The following is a 20979-nucleotide window of genomic DNA, read 5'->3' on the forward strand; positions in this document are numbered from 1 at the left end:
TTAGCCAGGCATAGTGGCACACAGTGTAGCCCTAGCTATTCAGGAGGCAGAGACAGAAGAATTGCCTGAGACCGGGAGTTCAGAACTACAGTGAGCTATGATTGTGCCACTGCACTCCATCCTGGGTGACAAAGACAGACCCTGTCTTTTAAGAAAAATAATCATAAGATTGTGTTTTGGCCTCTGTTCCCTGAAGTCCTTCTGCTTTCCTGAGGATGTCAGCATCCATGTGGATGAGCATGCAATTTGCCTGACTCACTATCCCACATCTTCCTCAGCTCTGATGACTTTTGCTTCCACTCCCCTTAAGCTGCCACAGGAATGGCTCTTGTGACGTCTTTCAGATGGCTACATTTCTGAAATCCTAAACTCCAACATTCTTTCTGCTTGCCCTCTGTGGCAGATTATAGTTTCCAAGGTGGTGGCTGCAACACGTTCTGCCATCCTCTGTGCCCTTCATTTTTAAAAATTTTGAAATTTTTGATTTTTTCAATTTTTTGTTTACTTATCTTTATGTTGTGAGACTGGAGTGTCAGTCTGTCACCCAGGCTGGAGTGCAGTGGTGTGATCTTGGCTCACTGCAACCTCCATCTCCTGAATTCAAGCAATTCTCCTGCCTCAGCCGCCTGAGTAGCTGGGATTATAGGCGTGTGCCACCATGCCTGGCTAAACTTTGTGTTTTTAGTAGAGATGGGGTTTCACCCTGTTGGCCAGGCTTGTCTCAAACTTCTGACCTCAGATGACCTGCCTGCCTCTGCCTCGCAAAGTGTCTTGATTACAGACCTGAGCCACCACACCTGGCCTAATTTTTAAATTTTTAAAATAGGAAGCAGTAGAAACTGTGGGGTACTAGATGGGTGGGAGGGAAGAGGGCTGTGGGTTGAAAAACTACCTATTATGTGCTCTACTCACTACCTGGGTGCAAAATACCCTTGTAACAAAGCTGCACATGTATCCCCTGTATCCAACACAAAAGTGGAGAGCTGGTGCAATGGCTCACACCTATAATCCCAGCACTTTGGGAAACCAAGTTGGGTGGGTCACTTGTGCTCAGGAGTTCAAGACCAGCCTGAGCAATGTGGTGACACCCTATCTTTACAAAAATACAAGAATTAGCCAGGCATGGTGGCGTGCACCTGTAGTTCCAGATACTCAGGAGGCTGAGGTGAAGATTGCTTGAATCCAGGAGGTCAAGGCTGCAGTGAACCATGATCACACCACTGCACTCCAGCTTGAGTGACAGAGTGAGACCCTGACTCAAAAACAATAAGAGCAAAATAAAAGTTGAATGTTTTTTGAGACACTCTTGCTCTGTCGCTCAGGCTGGAGTACAGTGGCACAGTCTGGGCTCACTGCAATTTCTGCCTCCTGGGTTCAAGTGATTCTTCTGCCTCAGCCTCCTGAGTAGCTGGGATTACAGGTATGCACCACCATGCCCAGCTAATATTTGTATTTTCAGTAGGAACAGGGTTTCACCATATTGGCCAGGCTCATCTCGGAAGTCCTGACCTCAGGTCATCTGCCTCCCTCAGCCTCCCAAAGTGCTGAGGTTACAGGTATAAGCTACTGCACCTGGCCAAAAGTTACATTTTTTTCCCCTCTCGATGTGGACTCTCACTCTGTCATCTAGGCTGGAGTACAATGGCACGATCCTGGTTCACTGCAAACTCCGCCTCCTGGTTTCAAGTGTTTCTCCTACCTCAGGTTCCTGAGTAGCTGGGATTACAGGCACGCATCACCACAGGCCAGGTAATTTTTCTATTTGTAGTAGAGAGAAGGTTTTGCCATATTGTCAGGCTGGTCTAAAATTCCCAGCCTCAGTTGATTTACCCACCTTGGCCTCTCAAGGTGCTGGGAACATAGGTGTGAGCCACCATCCCCAGACAAAACTGGAATTTTTCTTTTTTTTTTTTGAGAAGGAGTTCACTCTGTCACCCAGGCTAGAGTGTAGTGTGATGTCGGTTCACTGCAACCTCCACCTCCCGGTCCAAGTTATTCTCCTGCCTCAGCCTCACGAGTAGCTGGGATTACAGGTGTACACCACCACGCCTGGCTAATTTTTGTATTTTTTTTAGTGGTGGCGGGGTTTTACCATGTTGGCCAGGATGGTCTCAGTCTCTTGACCTTGTGATTTACCTGCCTCAGCCTCCTAAGTGCTGGTATTACAGGTGTGAGCCACCATGCCTGGCCTTTTGTAAATGTTTATAGAGATGGGAGGTCTCATTATGTTGCCTGGGCTGCTCTCAAACTCCTGACCTCAAGTGATCTGCCCACCTCATTCTTTCAAAGTGCAGGGTTATACGCGTGAACCACCACACCTGGCTGCCTTCTGGCTTCTTAATAATAGCATGTGCTAGGTGTGGTGGCTCAAGCCCGTAATCCAAGCACCTTGGGAAGCTGAGGCGGGCAGATCACCTGAGGTCAGGACTTTGAGATCAGCCTGACCAACATGGTGAAACCTCATCTGTACTAAGTAAAGTACAAAAATTAGCAGGGCATGGTGGCAGGCACCTGTATGTAATCCCAGATAGTTGGGAGGCCGAGGCAGGAGAATCACTTGAACACGGAAGGTGGAAGTTACAGTGAGTCGAGATTGCACCACTGCACTCCAGCCTGGGTGACAGAGCAAAATTCCTTCTTAATGATAACAACAATAGTAATAATAATGGCATGTGCTCTTCTTCAGACATGACCTTAGCATTGCTCCCATGATGAGGCGAGGTCTGTGCTCCTTCTCCCTGAATTCAAGAAGGTCTGTGACTGGCAGGAGCGATTCAAGGTAGGTCATAAAAGGTGACACCATTTCTCCGTGGTCTTCCTGGGATGCTTGCTCTTTTTACCCAGTCACTATGCAGTGAGGAAGCCAGATCACAGGGAGAGGCCACATTTTGATCTTCCAATCAACAGTCCCAGCACAGGTTTCAGATGACAGTCAACATCAGTAGCCAGACATGAGACTGAGAAATGCTTTGCGATGACCCAGCCCCAGCCACTGCAACAGCATGACAGTCCCCGAGTGAAAATCACGCCTACCTGAATCCAGTCAGCACGCAGAACCATGAAAAATAAAAGTTGTTATTTTTTTCTTTTTTAGATGGAGTTTTGCTCTTATTGCCCGGGCTGGAGTGCAATGGCATGGTCTCGGCTCACTGCAACCTCTGCCTCCCAGGTTCAAATAATTCTCTTGCCTCAGCCACCCAAGTAGCTGGGATTACTGGCATGTGCCAGCCACCACACCCAGCTAATTTTGTGTTTTTAATAGAGATGGTGATCCTCCATGTTTGTCAGACTGCTCTCGAACTCTCAACCTCAGGTGCTCCACCCACATTGGCCTCCCAAAGTGCTGGGATTACAGGCATGAGCCACCACGTCCAGCGTGATTGTTATTTTAAACGCCTAAATTTTGGGGCTATATATTATGCAGTAATACTAACTTAAATATCCTCCTTTCCTTCTAGCTTTTGAATCTCTTACTCACCAAACCTAGTCTTTCTTGGAAGACTTTCTCTGCCTTAATGTTTTCCCAGTGGACCCAGGGAGAGGTAGGTTGGGTTTTCTTCCTACTCACTATGGCTACTCAGAGACCATTTCTTCTTCTTTTCCTTCTTCTTCTATTGCTTCTTTGCCTTCCTCCTCCTCCTCCTCCTTTTTCTTCTTCTTCTACTTCTTCCTCCTCTTCCTCCTCCTCCTTATTCCTCTTCTGCCTCCTCCTCTTCTTTTTCAACAGGATCTCACCTCCCCAGGCTCAAGTGATTCTCATTCTGCTGCTGCTGCTGCTTTTGTTGCTGCTGCTTTTGTTTCTGCTGCTTCTGCTCTTCTGCTACAGCTTCCCGTCCTCCTCCTTTTCATCCTTCTCCTTCTCCTCCTCCTCCTCCTCCTCCTCCTCCTCCTCCTCCTCAACTTTCTCCTTCTTCTCCAGAGAATCTCACTTTGTCACCCAGACTGAAGTGCAGTGGCATGATTTCAGCTTACTGCAACCTCCGCCTCTCAGGTTAAAGTGATTCTCCTGCCTCGGCCTTCCACGTAGCTGGGATTACAGGCACATGCCACCATGCCTGGCTAATTTTTATAGTTTTACTAGAGATGAGGTTTCACCATGTTAGCCAGGCTGGTCTTGAACTCCTGACTTCAGGTGATGTGCCTGCCTTGGTCTTCCAGAACGCTGAGATTACAGGTATCAGCTACCGCATCTGGCCCTACAGTCACTTTTAAACCTAGAATCCAGAATCATGTTCCTGGTTGGTGGAGCCTACTCACTAGACCAAAAGAGAGGAGCGTGTACGTTTTAGAATGGGCACTCAGTCATGGGATGATTCAAGGGATGGGTGCGAGAGAGACACTAGAGTAGGTCTGGGCACATCCCAGTTCCTCATTCTGACTCATCTGGACAAGTAACTATTCTCATTTGAAAGTGAAAATTAACAAACTCTCATTTGAAAAAATGGGACCAGGCATGGTGGCTCTTGTCTGTAGTCCCAGCACTTTGGGAGGCTGAGGCAGGCAGATCACGAGGTCAGGAGTTCGAGACCAGCCTGGCCAATATGGTGAAACCCTGTCTCTACTAAAAATACAAAAATTATCCAGGTGTGGTGGCACATGCTTGTAGTCCCAGCTACTTGGGAGGCTGAGGCAGGAGAATCACTTAAACCCAGGAGACAGAGGTTGCAGGGAGCCAAGATTGTGCCACTGCATTCCAGCCTGGGCTTCTGACCAAGACTCTGTCTCAAGAAAAAAAAAAAAAAAGGAAAAGGAAAAAGTGGGCCTGGCACAGTGGCTCACACTTGTAATTCCAGCACTTTGACACCTGTAATCCTAGCACTTTGGGAGGCTGAGATGAGAGGATTACTTGAGGCCAGGAGTTTGAGACCAGTCTGGGCAACATAACAAGGTTCCATAACTACAAAAAATTTAAAAAGGTCTCAGCAGAAATGGCAAGAGATTTGGGCAAGAACCGGGGTGATGAACTCTGCCCTGTCTCGGTTGACCCCTCTGGATGTATAGACTGTGACTCTGGTCTTTTCTTCTTCTCCAGGAGCTCATTGCCAAAACTACAGAAAAGCTGTACACGGGATGCAGCCAGAATGACCAGGTGCCTCTAGCCCCTCCACCCCACTGCTCCATGCTGTCCCAACCTTGGGGAGCCCAGGGAGCAGTTAGAGCTCAGCAGTGTCCTGGCTCCCCAGGGAAGCAACACGTCGGCCTTTCAGAGCACCTCCTCCTCCTCGCACAGGTGATCACGCACCTTAGGTTGTGGATGCAGCAGACCTTCTCCACGCTCTCAGGCCTCCTCTGGGATCTCATCAGGAAGATGGCAGATTGGACAGAGGTGTGAGTTCCTGAGTGACACACAGGGCAGAGAGGTGTGATGGCAGCCTGAACAGCAGACTAGGTAGCAGGGGCGAACTGGGTGGGGGTGTCAGGCCTTGCGGCACAGGGGCATGCCAGAACTCTAGGGTCGAGGCAAAGCAGCCAGAAGTGGGGCATTCCCTGCAGGCCCCAATACTCCCATGCCAGTCTAGCTCAGCAGGCAAGAAAGACCCACCCTTCATGGGGCCTGGTGTGGTGGCTCACAACTGTAATTCTAGCACTTTGGGATGCACAGGTGGGTGGATCATCTGAGGTGAGGAATTCGAGACCAGCCTGGCTAACATGAAATTCTGTCTCTACTCAAAATATAAAAATTAGCTGGGCGTGGTGGTATGCACCTGTAATTGAAGCTACATGGGAGGCTGAGGCAGGAGAATAGCTTGAACATGAAAGGCAGAGGTAGCAGTGAGGTGAGATTGCATCACTGCACTTGGCCTGCGAGACAGAGTGAGACTCCATCTCAAATAATAAATGAAAGAAAAACTCACCATTTGCAGATTTGAGGGCAGGAAGCTAAGGAATAGCTTGGCTATGCCTGGAGCAGCCAGAGTCACTCCCACCTTGCCTGTGCGCCACATCTCCCATCCCATGCTGTGGTCCCCACCCCATGCTGTGGTCCCCACCCAGGTCATCTGGCAAGGCCCAGTCACAGGTAAGTCCAGACCACAGGCAAGACCCGGCCACAGGAAAGGCAAGTCAAGGCACAGGGCCTGTCAAAAGGCAAGCAAGGCGCAGGGCCCAACCACAGGCAATGCAAGGCCCGGCTCAAGGCACGGCCACAGGCAAGGCGCAAGGCCCGGCCACAGGCGAGTCTCAGCCTCGGGCATGACCCAGCCAAAGGCAGGGCCTGGATACAGGCAGGGACCGGCCATGGGCTGGGCCCGGCCACAGGTAGGGCAAGGTGCCAGGCAAGGCAAGATCTGGCGCAAAATCCGGCCACAGGCAAGGCAAGGCAAGGCGCAAGACCCGGCCACAGGAAGGCAAGGCCCAGCAAAAGTCATGGCCCAGTGCAAGGCCCAGAAAAAGGCAAGACCTGGCCACAGGCAAGGCCCAGCCACAAGGAAGGCAAGGTGCAAGACCTGGCCAAAGATAAGGCCTGGCCACAGGCAAGGCAAGGAGCAAGGCACGGCCAAAAGCAAGACACGGCCACAGGTAAGGCCCGGCCAAAGGCAAGGCAAGGGCCGGTGCAAGGCCTATTCGCAGGCATGGCCTGGCGCAAGCCGCGGCCAAAGGAAACACAAGGCACAAGGCCCGGCCAAAGACAAGGTCCGGTGCAAGGCCAGGCTGGAGGCAAGGCAAGGGCCACTACAAGGCCCGGTCATAGGCATGACCTGGAGCAAGACCCGGCCACAGGTAAGGCAAGGCGCCAGGTCCAGCCAAAGACAAAAAGTGTCTCGAGGAACTCAATTGTGTTTCATATAATTGTATATATAATGCTTAGTGAATTTAGTTGTATCAGCCTTTTTTTCTTATTTTTACTATTTTATGACTATTTCATGATAATTATTTTATATAAAAATAAAAGTTTTTCAATTCACACAACTTTTTGAATAATTCTAAGACAGATACTTTACATATACATGTACATAAATAACAATGTATCCATATCTCTGCCTCCCAGATTCAAGCAATTCTCCTGCCTCAGCCTCCCAAGTGGTTGGGATTACAAGTGTCTGCCACCATGCCTGGCTAATTTTTGTATTTTTAGTAGAGATGGGATTTCACCATCTTGGCCAGGCTGGTCTCAAACTACTGACCTCAGGTGATCTACTAACCTCCACCTCCCAAAGTGCTGGAATTTCAGGCATTAGTCAAGGCACCTGACTGCTATTTACACAATAATGATATGCATAATTATCTTCAATAGTGTATAAAAGATATTTTAACACAGTTGTCATACTGATAGATTTTGTTGTCGTTTACCATGATTTAATAAATCACCAATGTTTACACGTAGTTGTATTAATAAATTACAGCTACTTTGGGAATTTAGGTGATTTCTATAAACTTAACAAACTTTGCTAGAAATTGAAAAAGTAAAAATCTAAATGTCACCCTTTACATACTAACAGACATTAAAACAATTACATACTTTATAAAAGCCAGCGTATCCTAGAAAAAGATCAAGTGGCTGTCTTTTTAATCAATCCATGGCATTGTAAATTAGTATGTTTTCTGAAGTGTCATTTGATCAGCATTGGGCTTCAAAAGATAGATCCAAAAAAGTTAAGAAAAGGTGATCATAGATACATATATGGAGAGTTTTCCAGAAATGTTGTTCTTTGAAACATTTAAATGTCAAACACTTCTTAAAATATTGTATATTATCTGCCTAAGTGTAGAGAAGAAAGACTTTCTAGTATTCTAACTTTTCAGTAAAACTTCAATGCCATGTTATGTAGAATGCCCTGTATTAGACAGAAATAAACAATAAGCAACTTATGAGATGCATAAAAAAGAAATATTAGTTGCAAATTCTAGTGCTAGAGGCTAAAAAAGTTACCATCTATTATACTTCAACTGTGTCATCATGCAGAATATGTAAGAGGGAAAAATTGTATTTCATTACTAACCAAAACTTACTGTCGTTCAAGTGAAACTATCACACATTTATTCATTATGAATTCTATGCTGCAGACTGTTCTAAGTGCCTCACATGTTCTAGCTTAATTCTCACAGCAACCCCATGACATAAATAACATTTTATACTCATTTAAAGGTTAAGAAACCTAAGAACAGGAAACTTCAATAATTTGCCCATAGCCATACTCAAATTGTAGGGTTTGAACCCAGGAAGTCTGTCTCTGAAAACGGTTTTCCTATCAGTGACATTAAATATGTTGCCACAGTATGTTCCTAAGCATGCAGTATTTTGGGGGAAATGCTTCTTGCATGCTGGCAGAATTGATTGAAAGTTAACAAAGCTTTCAAGTGTGGTGCAGGATTTTGTCCATTTTATAGAATAATGATCCTCACCTTGTCCCACATCTATACTACTGTCCAACTCTATATCAATGACATCACAAAAAGCCTATTGCATGCCCAGCGAAACCCCATAACAAAGGCACTGTGCAATTCCTACAATGAAGTGCAGCTCTTCTGTTCAAAGCACAGAATGTCTCAGAGGGTCTCAAATGTGTGCTTCTCTGGTTACTCACAAAATGAGTGTCTACTATGGACTTTCCATACTGGTAGGGATTTGAGCCAAAATAGTAGCAAACCTACATGTTCTGCACGAGTTTCAAAAATGAAAGTAAATTAAAAAAAAAAAGCAAAACTCAGTCCTTAAGGAGCTCATGGTCTAGTAGGTGATACAAAGGAAGGGACAGTCATCCTGAAAGTCTTCCTAATAGAAGTAACACCCAAGCTGAAATCCAGCAGAAGAGGGTAGTCTTATGTTTTCTGAGGGTAAAGTCCACATGACAGCGGTTACCATGACAAAGGATTTTGGGACCTGGAATAGTAGCTCATGCCTGTAATCCCAGCACTTTGGGAGGCCTGGATGGATCGACTAGTCGAGCCGAGAAGTTCAAGACCAGCCTGGGAAACATGGTGAAACTCTGTCTCCACAAAAAATACAAAAATTAGGCAGGCATGATGGTGCACGCCTGTAATCTCACCTACTTGGGAGTCTTAGGTTGGACGATTGCCTGAGCCCAGGAGGTAGAGGTTGTGTTGAGCCACTCGCTCTAGCCTGGGTGACAGAGTGAGACCCTGTCTCTCTCTCTCTCTCTCACACACACACACACACACACAAATTAGTTATGTTCTCCTGCTGGATTGATGCCCTTCTGTTTCATCTAGGTTAGAATGCTTTCTGAAATGCAGATGTGCCTATATTCCTACCTGCTTAAACTTATTATGGGATTTTGATAAACTACAAGAAAGTAGTTACACTCCTCTGTATGTCTTCCAAAACTTTTGAAGTATTTGATGCTCAATGTATAAACTGTTCTTCCCTCAAATGCCTTGGATTTTAATAAGAGTGAACTATTTATATTTCTTTAACTTGCCACAATAACCCATATGTTTATTGTTTTATATAATGTAATTACCCTGTTAGTAGAAATATAAATAAATAAAATCACTTTAAAATGATAAGTGGCATTGCCCAGTAGAATTGAAGATCCACAGATTTTATAACCCAGATATTCCACCTATCGGAAGATCCTGTCAGGAAAGAGAACCTCTTGACTATTTGCATTAGCAGACGTGCTCACAAAACCAAAAAAATTCCAAGTGTACATCAGCAGAAAATGAACGAATATATTTTATGATGCACCATGTATCCACCTTTGGGTTATCCACTACAAACTCACTCTTGATTATTTACAGAAATAGATTTGGACCCTTTAAATATTTTTCTTTCTTTGCCAAGTGTTAAGATGTCCATCTCTGTGAGTAGAAGACATTGGAGAGAAATTCCAAAAAAGTGCTTCCAATCTGCTTTGGAAATGACATGTCTGGTATCTGGCCCAGAGGGTATGCCCGGGTACACCAGCTCCCAGGTTCTGTAGCTCAGGCTGCTGCTACAACACTCGCTTCTTCAACTTCATGGTGGCCGGGAGAACTCAGCAGCCAAGAGCTTCCGATACTGGCCTTTTTTCAAACTTGCAGTGGAGCCCCTCTGAGATGACATATCTTACCAAACAGCTTTACAAGTGGCCCAGAAGGCAAGTTTCTGGGGAGTCCTGAAGTGTGGATTTACACTGTTTTTCACATGCAACACCACAGAGACTTGTTAACATTCAGTGAGGCCAAGGTAGGAGGGAACTGTTCATTGGCTTCTCAAACTCACCCTGGAAGCAATGGCACTGCCTTATATGTGCTCGTCACATATTATTTAGACTTCTTCTTACATTTTACTAGACAATATTTCATTGTTCAAATTGTTATAATTCATCATTCTTTATATAACTTTCCCTATTCACATTATTATATGTTTTCTCTGTCTTGACGGACCATGAATCTTACTTTCATTTGAATAAATGCTCTCTATCATCTATCTATCTATCTATCTATCTATCTATCTATCTCTATCTAGCTGAACCCCTGAAGACTTGTGAAACAAAATAAAGTACCATAAAAATATACAGGTATGATTTCACTCATATAAAATAGTAAACTACATCAAACAAAAACGTAAATAATATAGCCATGTGTGATGAAATCATAGCAGGAAATAACGATAAACATACAGTTCAAAAAAGTGAAAAAGCACACTGTCATGAGTACATGGGGGACCCAAAGATGTTGAAAATACTATTTTCTTAATACAGCTAGTAGGTTCACAAATGTTCATTACTATTTTTCTCTATCCTTGTGTGTTATATGATACTGTTTTATATAAATAAGATATTTTTAATAAGTTTCTAATGCTACAGTGATCACATTTACTAAAAGTGTGATTTAATCACTGTCCCAGTCAGAGACAGTGATCCTCACCCCTGGAAGGTGGCAGGGCATAAGCCTCTGGCTTGGAGCAGTTGTGCACATTCCCCAGTTTGTTCTATAACATACTGATGTTGTCCTATGTGTGAGGTGACAAGAACAGATTAGACTTGATTCTCTGATAATGCCAGATGAGAGTTTTACCATATTTACCCATTCCCCTTGGATGTAATACAGGGTTTAATTCTTCCATTTCAGAATAACCTTGTCTATAATTTTTTTAAATTTTTAGTCCATAACAAGAAAATAAAAGAAAAATAGATACGCAGATAAACATATGAACACTCACATGAGTATATAGTGTCCAGCTTTATTTCTAATATACTGTTTAAACTTCATCAATATCCCCACCATGAGTCTTTCTGAGTGATACACCACACATTCAATGTGGGCTCTCTAAAAAATCCTCTCAGGCTGCTGCTTTCAAAGCCTCTGCAGCTGCCTGCAACAGCAATCTTTCTCTTCACTTCTCCCCTGGCTTTGCAAGGATCCGCTTTCATTTCAATATCAAACAGAGCATCAGAAATTCCTGAAAATGACTCCCTTGAATACTTGCTGTGGCTGCTTGGAGCATGGTCGACATGCCTGTTGGTAAAACAGGATGGTGTTTATTAGTTGCCTCAATGATATCACAAGAGCATGCTACAGTTTTAACACTGAATATTTCTAATTTAACAATTTCAACAAGTCACTTGTCAGCTGAACTTCCACATTCAGTTATCTCTAAAGACTAGTCTGGCCAGGGAAGGTAGCACAAGCCTGTAATCACAGCACACTGGGAGCCCGAGGTGGCCTGATCACAAGGTCAGGGGTGTGAGGCTAGCGTGGAAAGCATGGTGAAACCCCAAATCTACTAAAAATACAAACAATTAGCCAGGCATGGTGGTGCACAACTGTAGTCCCAGCCACTCAGGAGGCGGGAGAATTGCTTGAACCCAGCAGGCAGAGGTTGCGGTGAGCCGCAGTCACACCACTGAACTCCAGCCTGAGCTACAGAGAGAGACTTGGTCTCAAAACAAAATGCTAGTCTATGAAATATGTATTAATAAATTATATTTTCACTTTGAGCAAAAACTTAAATGGGTAAGTGGTTCAGTGCTACAAAAGTAACAACAATATAGGAAACACAGCAATCATGCTTGGTACCAGAGTATTTAGTTACAATTTCCAAATTCTTCAAAATAAACTACACTCAGTTGGTATCAGTATTTCACAGAGGAGAAAACTGAGGTCTGAGAAATCAAGTGACTGAATTTTCTGTCTCAAGGCACATTACAAGTAAGTCCTGATTTTTAATGCATTATAATAAGTTATAGCACAGCAGTGGTCATTAAAGTCTTGTTTCTGATTAGCCAAACTTCTATTGGATTTTTGTTGTTGTTGTTATTCTTTTTTAAAAAGTCACACTATCATGTTTGAATACTTAAAATGTAAAGAATCAGCAGAAACAATTTGGTAATGTTTCACATGACCACGGCAGAAGAATATTTTATAAAACAAGATAAGAGAGTTCATACAATAGACCAGAAAGAGAAGAACAAATTCTGAAATAGCTAAATAAGCTCCAGAGTGGTAGCTCATGCTTTTAATCCCATAAATTTGGGAGGCTGAGGTGGGAGGATTGCTTGAGGCCAGGAGTTGGAGACCATCCTCGGCAACATAGGGACAGCCTATCTCGAAAAATAAAAGTACAAATATTAGCTGAGCATTGTGGCACATGACTAGTCCTAGTGATTTTGGAGCCTGAGGTGGGAAGATTGATTGAGCCCAGGTGTTTGAGGCTGCAGTGAGCTAAGATTGCACCACTGACCTGCAGCTTGAGAGACAGTGTGAGAACCTGTAGCTTAAGAACAACCATGAAATAAGCGAGGGCGATGGGTAAGTTGAACCTATCCTGCCATTGCCCAACCAATCAAAATTCCTAAAACATCCTCTTATTCCTGAGCCCGACCCTCTGATAATCCCTGGACAGAAAAACAGAGCCATTTCTGGCTGTCCGATGACCTAACCCCTTCTGCAATACATATAAGATCAACCTGCAGATAGTCAATGTTTGGCAGAAAAAAAAGGAATAGTCAAGGTGTAGGAGGAAAAGCACCTCTAAATACCGAACATAGGAAAAAATAAATATGTTGATTATATACATTATATATAGAAGGATTGACTGGGTTTTGTGTATACATAAACAAAAATATATTTAAAATAGGAAAGGGGCTAGAATTATACACATAAGAATATAACCATGATTTTATATTTTTCTGATGGAACTAGGGAGATACTTAATTTCTACTGTGGCTTACTTGATCTTTACGTTTTCTAAAATATCCATTATTTTAAAATAAGAAACAGAAAGATACTGAAAATAAAGATATGCAAAAATTATCTTACATTGCATGACAATGTATTATATTTATCATTTACTTCATATATTTTGAAATGTTCTAATGGCTTGCAAGAAATCAACTATGATATTTTTCCACGGTACAAAAAAAGAGGAAAATTGATATTCTAAGAGGGACTTATTTTTTCTTTTCCTACCTATAAAAAAGCATATCTGAGAACCCTGAAGATCGATAAATGCTCATTACAGAAACATAAACATCAGGTGATCATTAATTTCTCAAACAGATTGGAATGAGAAATAAGGTGAATATAGTTTTAACTTCATGAAAATGTATTTCCATACACAAAATAGAATTTCAGAACAAAACTGAATTTAATCAGCCATCTCTGGGGATTGGTCCCAGGACTTCGATAGATATCAAAATTTGTGCATACTCAAGTCCTGCAGAAAAGACACGTATATATAAAAAGTTGGCCCTCCTCTTCTGTGGAATTCACAGGCGGACAGTGAACAAACCACTCAACAGATGAAATGGATATATCAGTATAATAATCCAGACGGCAGTCAAAATTATTTGATATTTCATCTTTTCAGGTGATTTTCAGAATAATTTAAGCACAGCACTCTCAGAGTCGGCTAAGACTTTCTGGATTACGTTGCTGTTCCTCGGTGAGGAAATGTAGCTGAGTATGTGGAATCTGAAGCCGCACCTGATCCCCTTGGGCTAAGTGGCATAACACAACTCTCACCACATGCTTCATGCCCTTTGACACCCTGGTCTTCACATTGTTAAGACAGTGAAGTAGGCAATAATATAAAACAGAAAACAATTCCAGAAACCGTGTCTAAGAGTCCAAATGGAATGTAACAGTTTTGTTTTACTTCGTTTTGTTTTTAGAAACACATTAATAATTCTCTTACCTTACATTTTTCGTTAGTTCTTTATTAGCTACATCTGAGCTTCTCAGATTCAAGCTCATGTCCTGAGTATCATTCTGTGATGAAAGTTGTAACATAACAAAGCTGAACAAAAAATAATTGTTGAGATCTGTTCCATAGAAATAAATTCCCTCACTTAAAAGCCTTTTTACTGGATTGATATCTTTTCTACTTTGTGATATTTTTAGTAAAATCATTTTCTGTATGCAATACTAATATTTAAAAATATAAGTTTGAAAACAAAAAAATAATTTGGCAAGTCATAGTTCACCATCTTTAAAAGTAAAGAGGTGGCCATTCACATATGTGATTCCTTTCTTTCAATACTGTATTTTGTTTTGTTTTCTTAAAGAGTCTCTCACCAGGCTGGATTGCAGAGGCTTGCTCACACCTCACGACAGCCTCAAACTCCTGGGCTCAAACAATCCTCCTTTCTCGATTTCCTAAGTACCTGGGATTACGGTGAATAATACTGTATTTTCTATCCATTTTTACTTGCTGATGCAAAATCAACAGATAGAAAGGGCTGACTGTATTTATTTTTAATAAATAATGTGCCTAAGTAGACCTGTACAATTCAAGTCACAATTTTTCAAGCATTCAATGTATATTTTAAGATCCTATAATATGCAAATTAATAGCAATAGCATACATAGCTACCATATTTTTAAGTCTTATAAAATACTATTGTGCTGAGGCTTATGAAAGCACAGGAACAGCTGCATGTGCCAATGGGAAAAATGATAGTGATGATTATTTATGCCAGAATAATCAATATCTGATAACCCCAGGTATGCAAATGCAGACAGGACTTTCTTCACCCAGGTATCCTAGTAATCTACTCACAGAAGTATTATCAATATTAAAATAAGATAACCTACCAATGTTTAGTAAGATGCCTGACAATTTAGAAATATTTACCAAATGTTAACTAATAATATTCTTATTTTTAAAGCTAACACACGACACAGTGTTTATTTTAGTCTTTCTACAATATTTGGCTGCCTGCTATGATGTAAACGCCTTCTCAGAACTCACATTCCAAAAGGAGTGATGGGGTTGCTATTACAATCAGAGTGATTCAACATAACCGAAAGTGTATCCACAGCCCTGAGTAGATGAACCCTGAGTCACTGAATTCAACATACCAATTCTGTCACAACTTAATTAACTGATGAGAACAATCACTACATTAAGAAAGCAGTAATTATTTTACTCATTAATTTATCTCTTTCATTTTGTAATTTAGTTTTACTAACAGTTAGCATTTACAACTGGCTGATCACTTTCTATGAGCCAATTACCGTTTTGAATATTTACACAACATGTGATTTTTAATCTTCAGAGCAATTCTGCCAGTTGGGCAGGGTAGAAGCCCCATTTCATAGTTGAGATAACAAAAGGTCAGGAGTTAACTAACTTGCCTAAATCAATACTAGTTTTAGAATGAAATAGGAAGTCCATATTGTTATTTCAGTTGTACCCTGTTGACAAAGGAAAAATAGAAATACCTAAAAGCCCAATAATTTGAATTTTGGCTGTGTTCAATATTTATGAATTTAGTATCATGAGCTCAGATTTTGTAACAGTATATGGTAAATGAAACACAGAATCCCTGTTAGCAGCTCCCATAAACAGATGAGACAATCAAATGAAACATAATTTTAATAAAATGCTGTGGGCTTCTGAATCAAAATCACAAGGCATTGCTGCAAATACAAAAATCGATGTGGTTACACATATGTAAATGCATGTACACACACACACATACACACATTCTCTTTCTCTGTACCTTGTGTTAACACCCTGTATCCTTTGTTACAGGGGAAAGAAATGATACAAGAGAAGAAGGATGAAGACATAGTTCTTCCTTAGGTTTCACAGTTTTGGTTGGAAATGCAACATTCAGTTTAATTTACTTAGTGGGAAATTATTAAGTGCAATGCACCGCTCAGTTGTTTTAGGAATTGTAAGCATCAAATAGAGACACAGACAGGATCTTTATCATCATTTGGAGAAAATGAAACAAATACAGAAATACTCAAGGACGAAAAAGCTGTGTGTTCTAAACAAACCATATTTCTGATGATGAGGCATCTTATCAAGGAGGGAAAACATTTTTCTGTTAAAGTTAGAAAATCAGCTTCATGGAATACACTGTGTTTGAATCTACTGAAATTGTTATTCTTATTATTGACTTCCTACCCACAAAAAAATTGGACAGAATTATAAACAATAAGGAAACAATTCTCCCAATATTTCCCTAAAGATAACACAATTATTATACTAATTGATTAAATCCCTTTAATTTTTTTCTGTATTTGTTAAAGTAATCAAATTCTATTTACAATTTTCTATTCTTTCTGCTTACTTTATATTTTGTCATAAAGGTCTTCTTCTATTGTATTTCTAATCATCAATTTTTATTTTTTATATTTCTTTATTGATTTATGTTTTCTTGGAGACAGAATCTCACTATATCACCTAGGCTGGATTGCAGGGGCACGATCTCGGCTCACTGCAACCTCCACCTCAGGCACAAGCGATTTTCCTGCCTCAGCCTCCACAGTAGCTGGGACTTCAGGTGCCTGCCACTGCACCTTGCTAGAGCTTTCTAGACTTTCTCCCTATACCCCTTGAGCTGGGATGAGCAGTGCCAGGTAATATAGGAGGGAATCCTATGTCCCATGGCTGCTGAGAGGCTCTTGGAAGGCTTCATCTAGAGCACAAGGAGCAGGAAAAATAGCCCTTCTGGAGTGGGGAGGCCAGGAGTGTCCTTAGATTAAATTCTTACATTACGATATAAGTGAATTGCTGGGGGCTGTGGCTCAGGCTGTAATCTCAGCACTTTCGTAGGCCAAGACAGGCGGATCACTTGAGGTCAGGAATTCCAGATAAATCTAGCCAACACGGTGAAACCCCCTCTCAGCTAAAATTGCAAAAAAAAAGAAAAAAAATTAGCCAGGCCTGGCTGCAGGCACCTGTAATCCCAGCTACTTGGGAGGCTGAGGCAGGAGAATTGCTTGAACTTCAGAGATGGAGGTTTCAGTGAGCTGTGACAGCTTCTCTGCACTCCAGCCTGGGCGACACAGTGAAACTCCATTAAACAAAAATTGTTTGAAAGAATCTTAACTATGTTAATACCCACCTATGCCCCCTGAAATCCAATTAGAAGAAAGGGGTGTGGTCTTCAGAGATGTATAAAAGGACACTTCAGGAGCAAAACTCATTCTTCTCCAGAACCCACAGAGTGGCTTTGCAACTGGCCTTGAAGACTTCCACAAGCTACTGCCACTGCACTGTGAGACCCTGATGCTTGAGCTGACTTCATCTTATTGGAAAGCAAGCCTTGGCGAGAATGTAGATCTATTTCTGAGGTAAGTGTACACTTTCCAGAGTAGGAGCTGCTCTTAGGTTACACATCAAAACAAACAAAATTTGGAGACTTTATCTGCAAACTTCGACTTTTTTTTAGATGAAATGATGTCATTTTCTGAGTTTTGAAAACAGCTTCATTTATTTCTTAAAATTATTTTAAACATAATCCATAGGTTTACAAGCTCCATTCAACCTATTTAAAAATTAAACATTTTTGTCATCTGTCTTGCTTCATGATGTTCAAATTAACGTTATGGTTGATTTTTTACTTAATGTATTTCTTAGCTGTTTTATAGATTATAAGCATTTTGCAGTAGTTTACAAATATCTGGCGATTCTTTCATCTCTGTAGACTCTGTAAATGGGTTAGGGCTGTTGTAATCTATGTGTATAAATGTGTTACATTCTGCTCTGCTAGTGAAAATGTGCCTGTGTTGCCATGTATGGCTATACACAGGTAGAGGGCATTGAATGATTTGGGCAAGCACTTTTTTCTAAAACACAGTAAAAGTCTCTTCAGAAACCTCAGTCACTCTGTCGAAGAAAGCCAGAAATGGGTACTCATGCAGAAAAGTCTCACTGGCAATCATGCAGAAATGTCAGAAATGGAGGGCTTCTGTATTTATACTGTGTAGAAACCAGGATTTTAGATTTTTCCTTTGTTTCTTTGTTTGTTTTAGACAGGGACACACAGGCTGGAGTGCAGTGGTGGAAATAAGCCTCACTATTGCCTATACTTAATACCCCAAGCAATTCTTCTGCCTCATCCCCCAAAGTAGCTGGGACTATACGCATGGGCCACCATGTTGGGCTTTACATATATAATCTATAATATGTGTGTGTGTGTGTCTGTGTTTTAAGATAGGGTTTCACCATGTTGGTCAGGCTGGTCTTGAACTCCAAACCTCAGGTGATCTGCCTGCCTTGGCCTCCAAAGTGCTTGGATTACAGGCATGAGCCACCACACCCGCCCATGTGTGTGTATTTTTAGAGACAGGCTGATCTAGAAACTTTGCCATCATGTCGCCCAATCTAGAACTCCTGAGCTCAAAATATCTGCCTGACTTGGTCTCCCAAAATGCTGGGATTACAGGTTTCAGCTACCTTGCCTGGCCCACATTTTTTTTTCCTTCCCTTTAAAACACCACCTTACTGTCTAGAGCCTATTATTATTGCATGATACTTAGTATTTTTCTGACTCTGTGAAAGAGTAATGACAATACTTCCAAAGAGCTTAGAAAATATTTCTATCCTCTGTGTACCCTTCTGCATTGTATCAATATAGCCCCAAATTAACAGACAGTCCAGGAATAGTAAACACATGCCAGAAAGGTTTTGTTGATTGAATGAACTCAGCAGCCTAGTAAAACAATGATTGCTTGTTTTACCTTGGAGAAGTGCCTAGGCCTTGGTTTGTTTGTTTTGCCTTGGGGAGTAAAGGCTAGCTTTGTCTGATTTTGGTCAATGGATGAGCTCTGCTCTAACATTTTCAAGCAGGGGCCCTCTGGAAAACTCTGATGGATGGTTGTTACAGTTAAATCAAACAGTGAGAGTAGAAGAGCTTAGTTTCCCTTCTCCAAACCAATCACTGGCAATTGAGAGTGTGGCTGAGTTTCAGACCATTCAAGACTCATCCCATGAGTTTATGGGTTGATGATATCCCGGAAGCCCAGGTAACTTGGTGGACACTAACACACACCTCAAAAAATCGGACATTCTTCTAAGCACAAAAGTAGGGTTTGGAAAGCTGCTTGTGTGTCGGTTGGAGAACAATCACATTTTTCTACACAGGTTGATGTCTCTTAGTGCCTTAGTTTTCTACTTTTTCTATTTCTGTCCTTGCAGATGAAAGCCTATTTTTCTCTAGGAAAAAAAGGATGTTATTCAATCACAACCTGATTCAAGTTTTGCTTGGTCCTTTGTCTCTCCAGGGTAGAAGATTAAATTTGTGTGGTTTTCTTCCTAGGAAGATGGACTTAGACTTCCCACAGGCCTTCCAGAAGGAACTCACCTGTGTCATCTGCCTGAACTACCTGGTAGACCCTGTCACATAGGCTGTGGGCACAGCTCCTGTAGACCCTGTCTCTGCCTTTCCTGGGATGGAGCCCAAAGTCCTTCCAACTGCCCTGCATGCAGGGAACCATCACACCAAAAGGATTTCAAAACGAACATTTTTCTGTACAATTTAGTGACGACTGCTGGGAAAGCCAGTCTCTGGCAATTCCTGAGCTCTGAGAAACAAGTATGTGGGACCCATAGGGAAACAAAGAAGATGTTCTGTGGCACGGACAAGAGTCTGCTCTGCTCGCTGTGCTCTAACTCTCAGGAGCACGGGGCTCACAAACACTGTCCCATTGAAGGGGCAGCTGAAGAACACCAGGTAAGAGACAGCACTGGGATCACCTGAAGGCTGGAGGGTGGAAGAGTTAAAGAGATGAGAAGGGAGAGGAGAATCACTGTGCTGATCACTCCACTCTTTACTGAGTGCCAGGTGCTTTCGGAGATACCAGTGATGAAATTCTGAATTCAATATGCAACTATACCTGCCTTCATGGAGCCTGCACCCAAAAAGAGGGTGATTAAGTAAATGTCACTATTACTTTGACTCTACAGTACAATGCTAAAGGCATTGAAAAGCTACCAAAACTAGAAGAACAAAGAAAATACATTTTGGAAATGTATTTAATAGTACTGGATAAATGGCAAAAGCAGGAGGCTAGCATAGTGGATTCTGAAGAAGGCTGTTTCACTGATCATTAGCTCGGTTACAAGAAATCTTTACTCACCAGTTCCCTAAACTGTTATACATTCTGAAACCTCAGATTTGAAAAATACTGAGGATGAGCAGTGAAACGATTTGTTTTATTTTCCTCTCTGTAGTCTGTTCATACATGATATCCCTTGCCTGCATATGTCACTCAGAGTGTGGAATCTATGGTATTTGATTTTCTGTTGTTCGCCCTCATAATTCTTCGTCGAACACGAAGAGTCTCTTTAGGTTCATACTATTGCTATGGAGAAAGAGAATTCACTCTCAAATGTGTCTTCCAGGACTAACTCGTGGTGAAAAATAAAGATGGCTTCGGAGAACTCCAGGAGACTAGAAATCACTAGCGAGTCGTTCCCTTAGAGAGGTGATCATATCTCTGCTAAAATCCTACTGGGTATGGCTGGTATTTATAAGCAATAGAGAATCTTCTCAACTGAGTACAATTTCCTAAACTGAGTAGTGCACCCTTTGAAAACAAAAAGGCAGGCGGGGCGTGGCGGCTCATGCCTGTAATCCAAGCACTTTGGAGGCCAAGGCAGGTGGATCACCTGAGGTCAGGAGTTCAAGACCATTCTGACCAACATGGTGAAACCCTGTCTTCAAAAAAAAAAAAAAGAAAGAAACAAAGAAAAAAAAAGTCTTCCTCAAGATGAAACTAGGACTCTTCTTTCGTGGTAATGAGTGAACTCAAATAAATAAAAGAAGTACTTAGTTGTTCACAAGTGAACAG

The 20979-nt window shown here is 41.9% G+C and overlaps 2 protein-coding genes and 1 long non-coding RNA gene across 12 annotated transcripts in view; 2 read left to right on the plus strand and 1 right to left on the minus strand.

The window, feature by feature from the left end:
• LOC144576535 (uncharacterized) overlaps positions 1 to 20979 on the plus strand; it is a 197322-nt gene that overhangs the window by 2599 nt on the left and 173744 nt on the right. For 5 of the 10 annotated variants that reach the window (XM_078350250.1, XM_078350251.1, XM_078350254.1 and 2 more), the window contains exons 2-6: positions 1631 to 1749; positions 2687 to 2779; positions 3095 to 3169; positions 3459 to 3542; positions 5033 to 5326. In XM_078350250.1, coding sequence (XP_078206376.1) covers positions 3095 to 3169; positions 3459 to 3542; positions 5033 to 5326 — 453 coding nt within the window. In that variant the 5' untranslated portion in view covers positions 1631 to 1749; positions 2687 to 2779. The remainder of the gene's footprint in view (positions 1 to 1630; positions 1750 to 2686; positions 2780 to 3094; positions 3170 to 3458; positions 3543 to 5032; positions 5327 to 20979) is intronic. The other 5 variants (XM_078350256.1, XM_078350258.1, XM_078350252.1 and 2 more) reach the window with 5 other exon arrangements.
• The window catches only part of LOC144576507 (uncharacterized), a 79507-nt gene continuing 69636 nt past the window's right edge, over positions 11109 to 20979 (minus strand). Inside the window, exon 24 of the mRNA XM_078350332.1 lies at positions 11109 to 11403. Coding sequence (XP_078206458.1) covers positions 11315 to 11403 — 89 coding nt within the window. The 3' untranslated portion in view covers positions 11109 to 11314. The remainder of the gene's footprint in view (positions 11404 to 20979) is intronic.
• LOC144579484 (uncharacterized) lies at positions 16473 to 20572 on the plus strand. Its single transcript, XR_013527158.1, has 3 exons — positions 16473 to 16685; positions 17342 to 17478; positions 19446 to 20572. It is a non-coding gene; the product is annotated as an uncharacterized LOC144579484 (long non-coding RNA).

The sequence above is a fragment of the Callithrix jacchus genome, chromosome 15 (genome assembly GCF_049354715.1).
Source record: "Callithrix jacchus isolate 240 chromosome 15, calJac240_pri, whole genome shotgun sequence".
Lineage (NCBI taxonomy): Eukaryota > Metazoa > Chordata > Mammalia > Primates > Cebidae > Callithrix > Callithrix jacchus.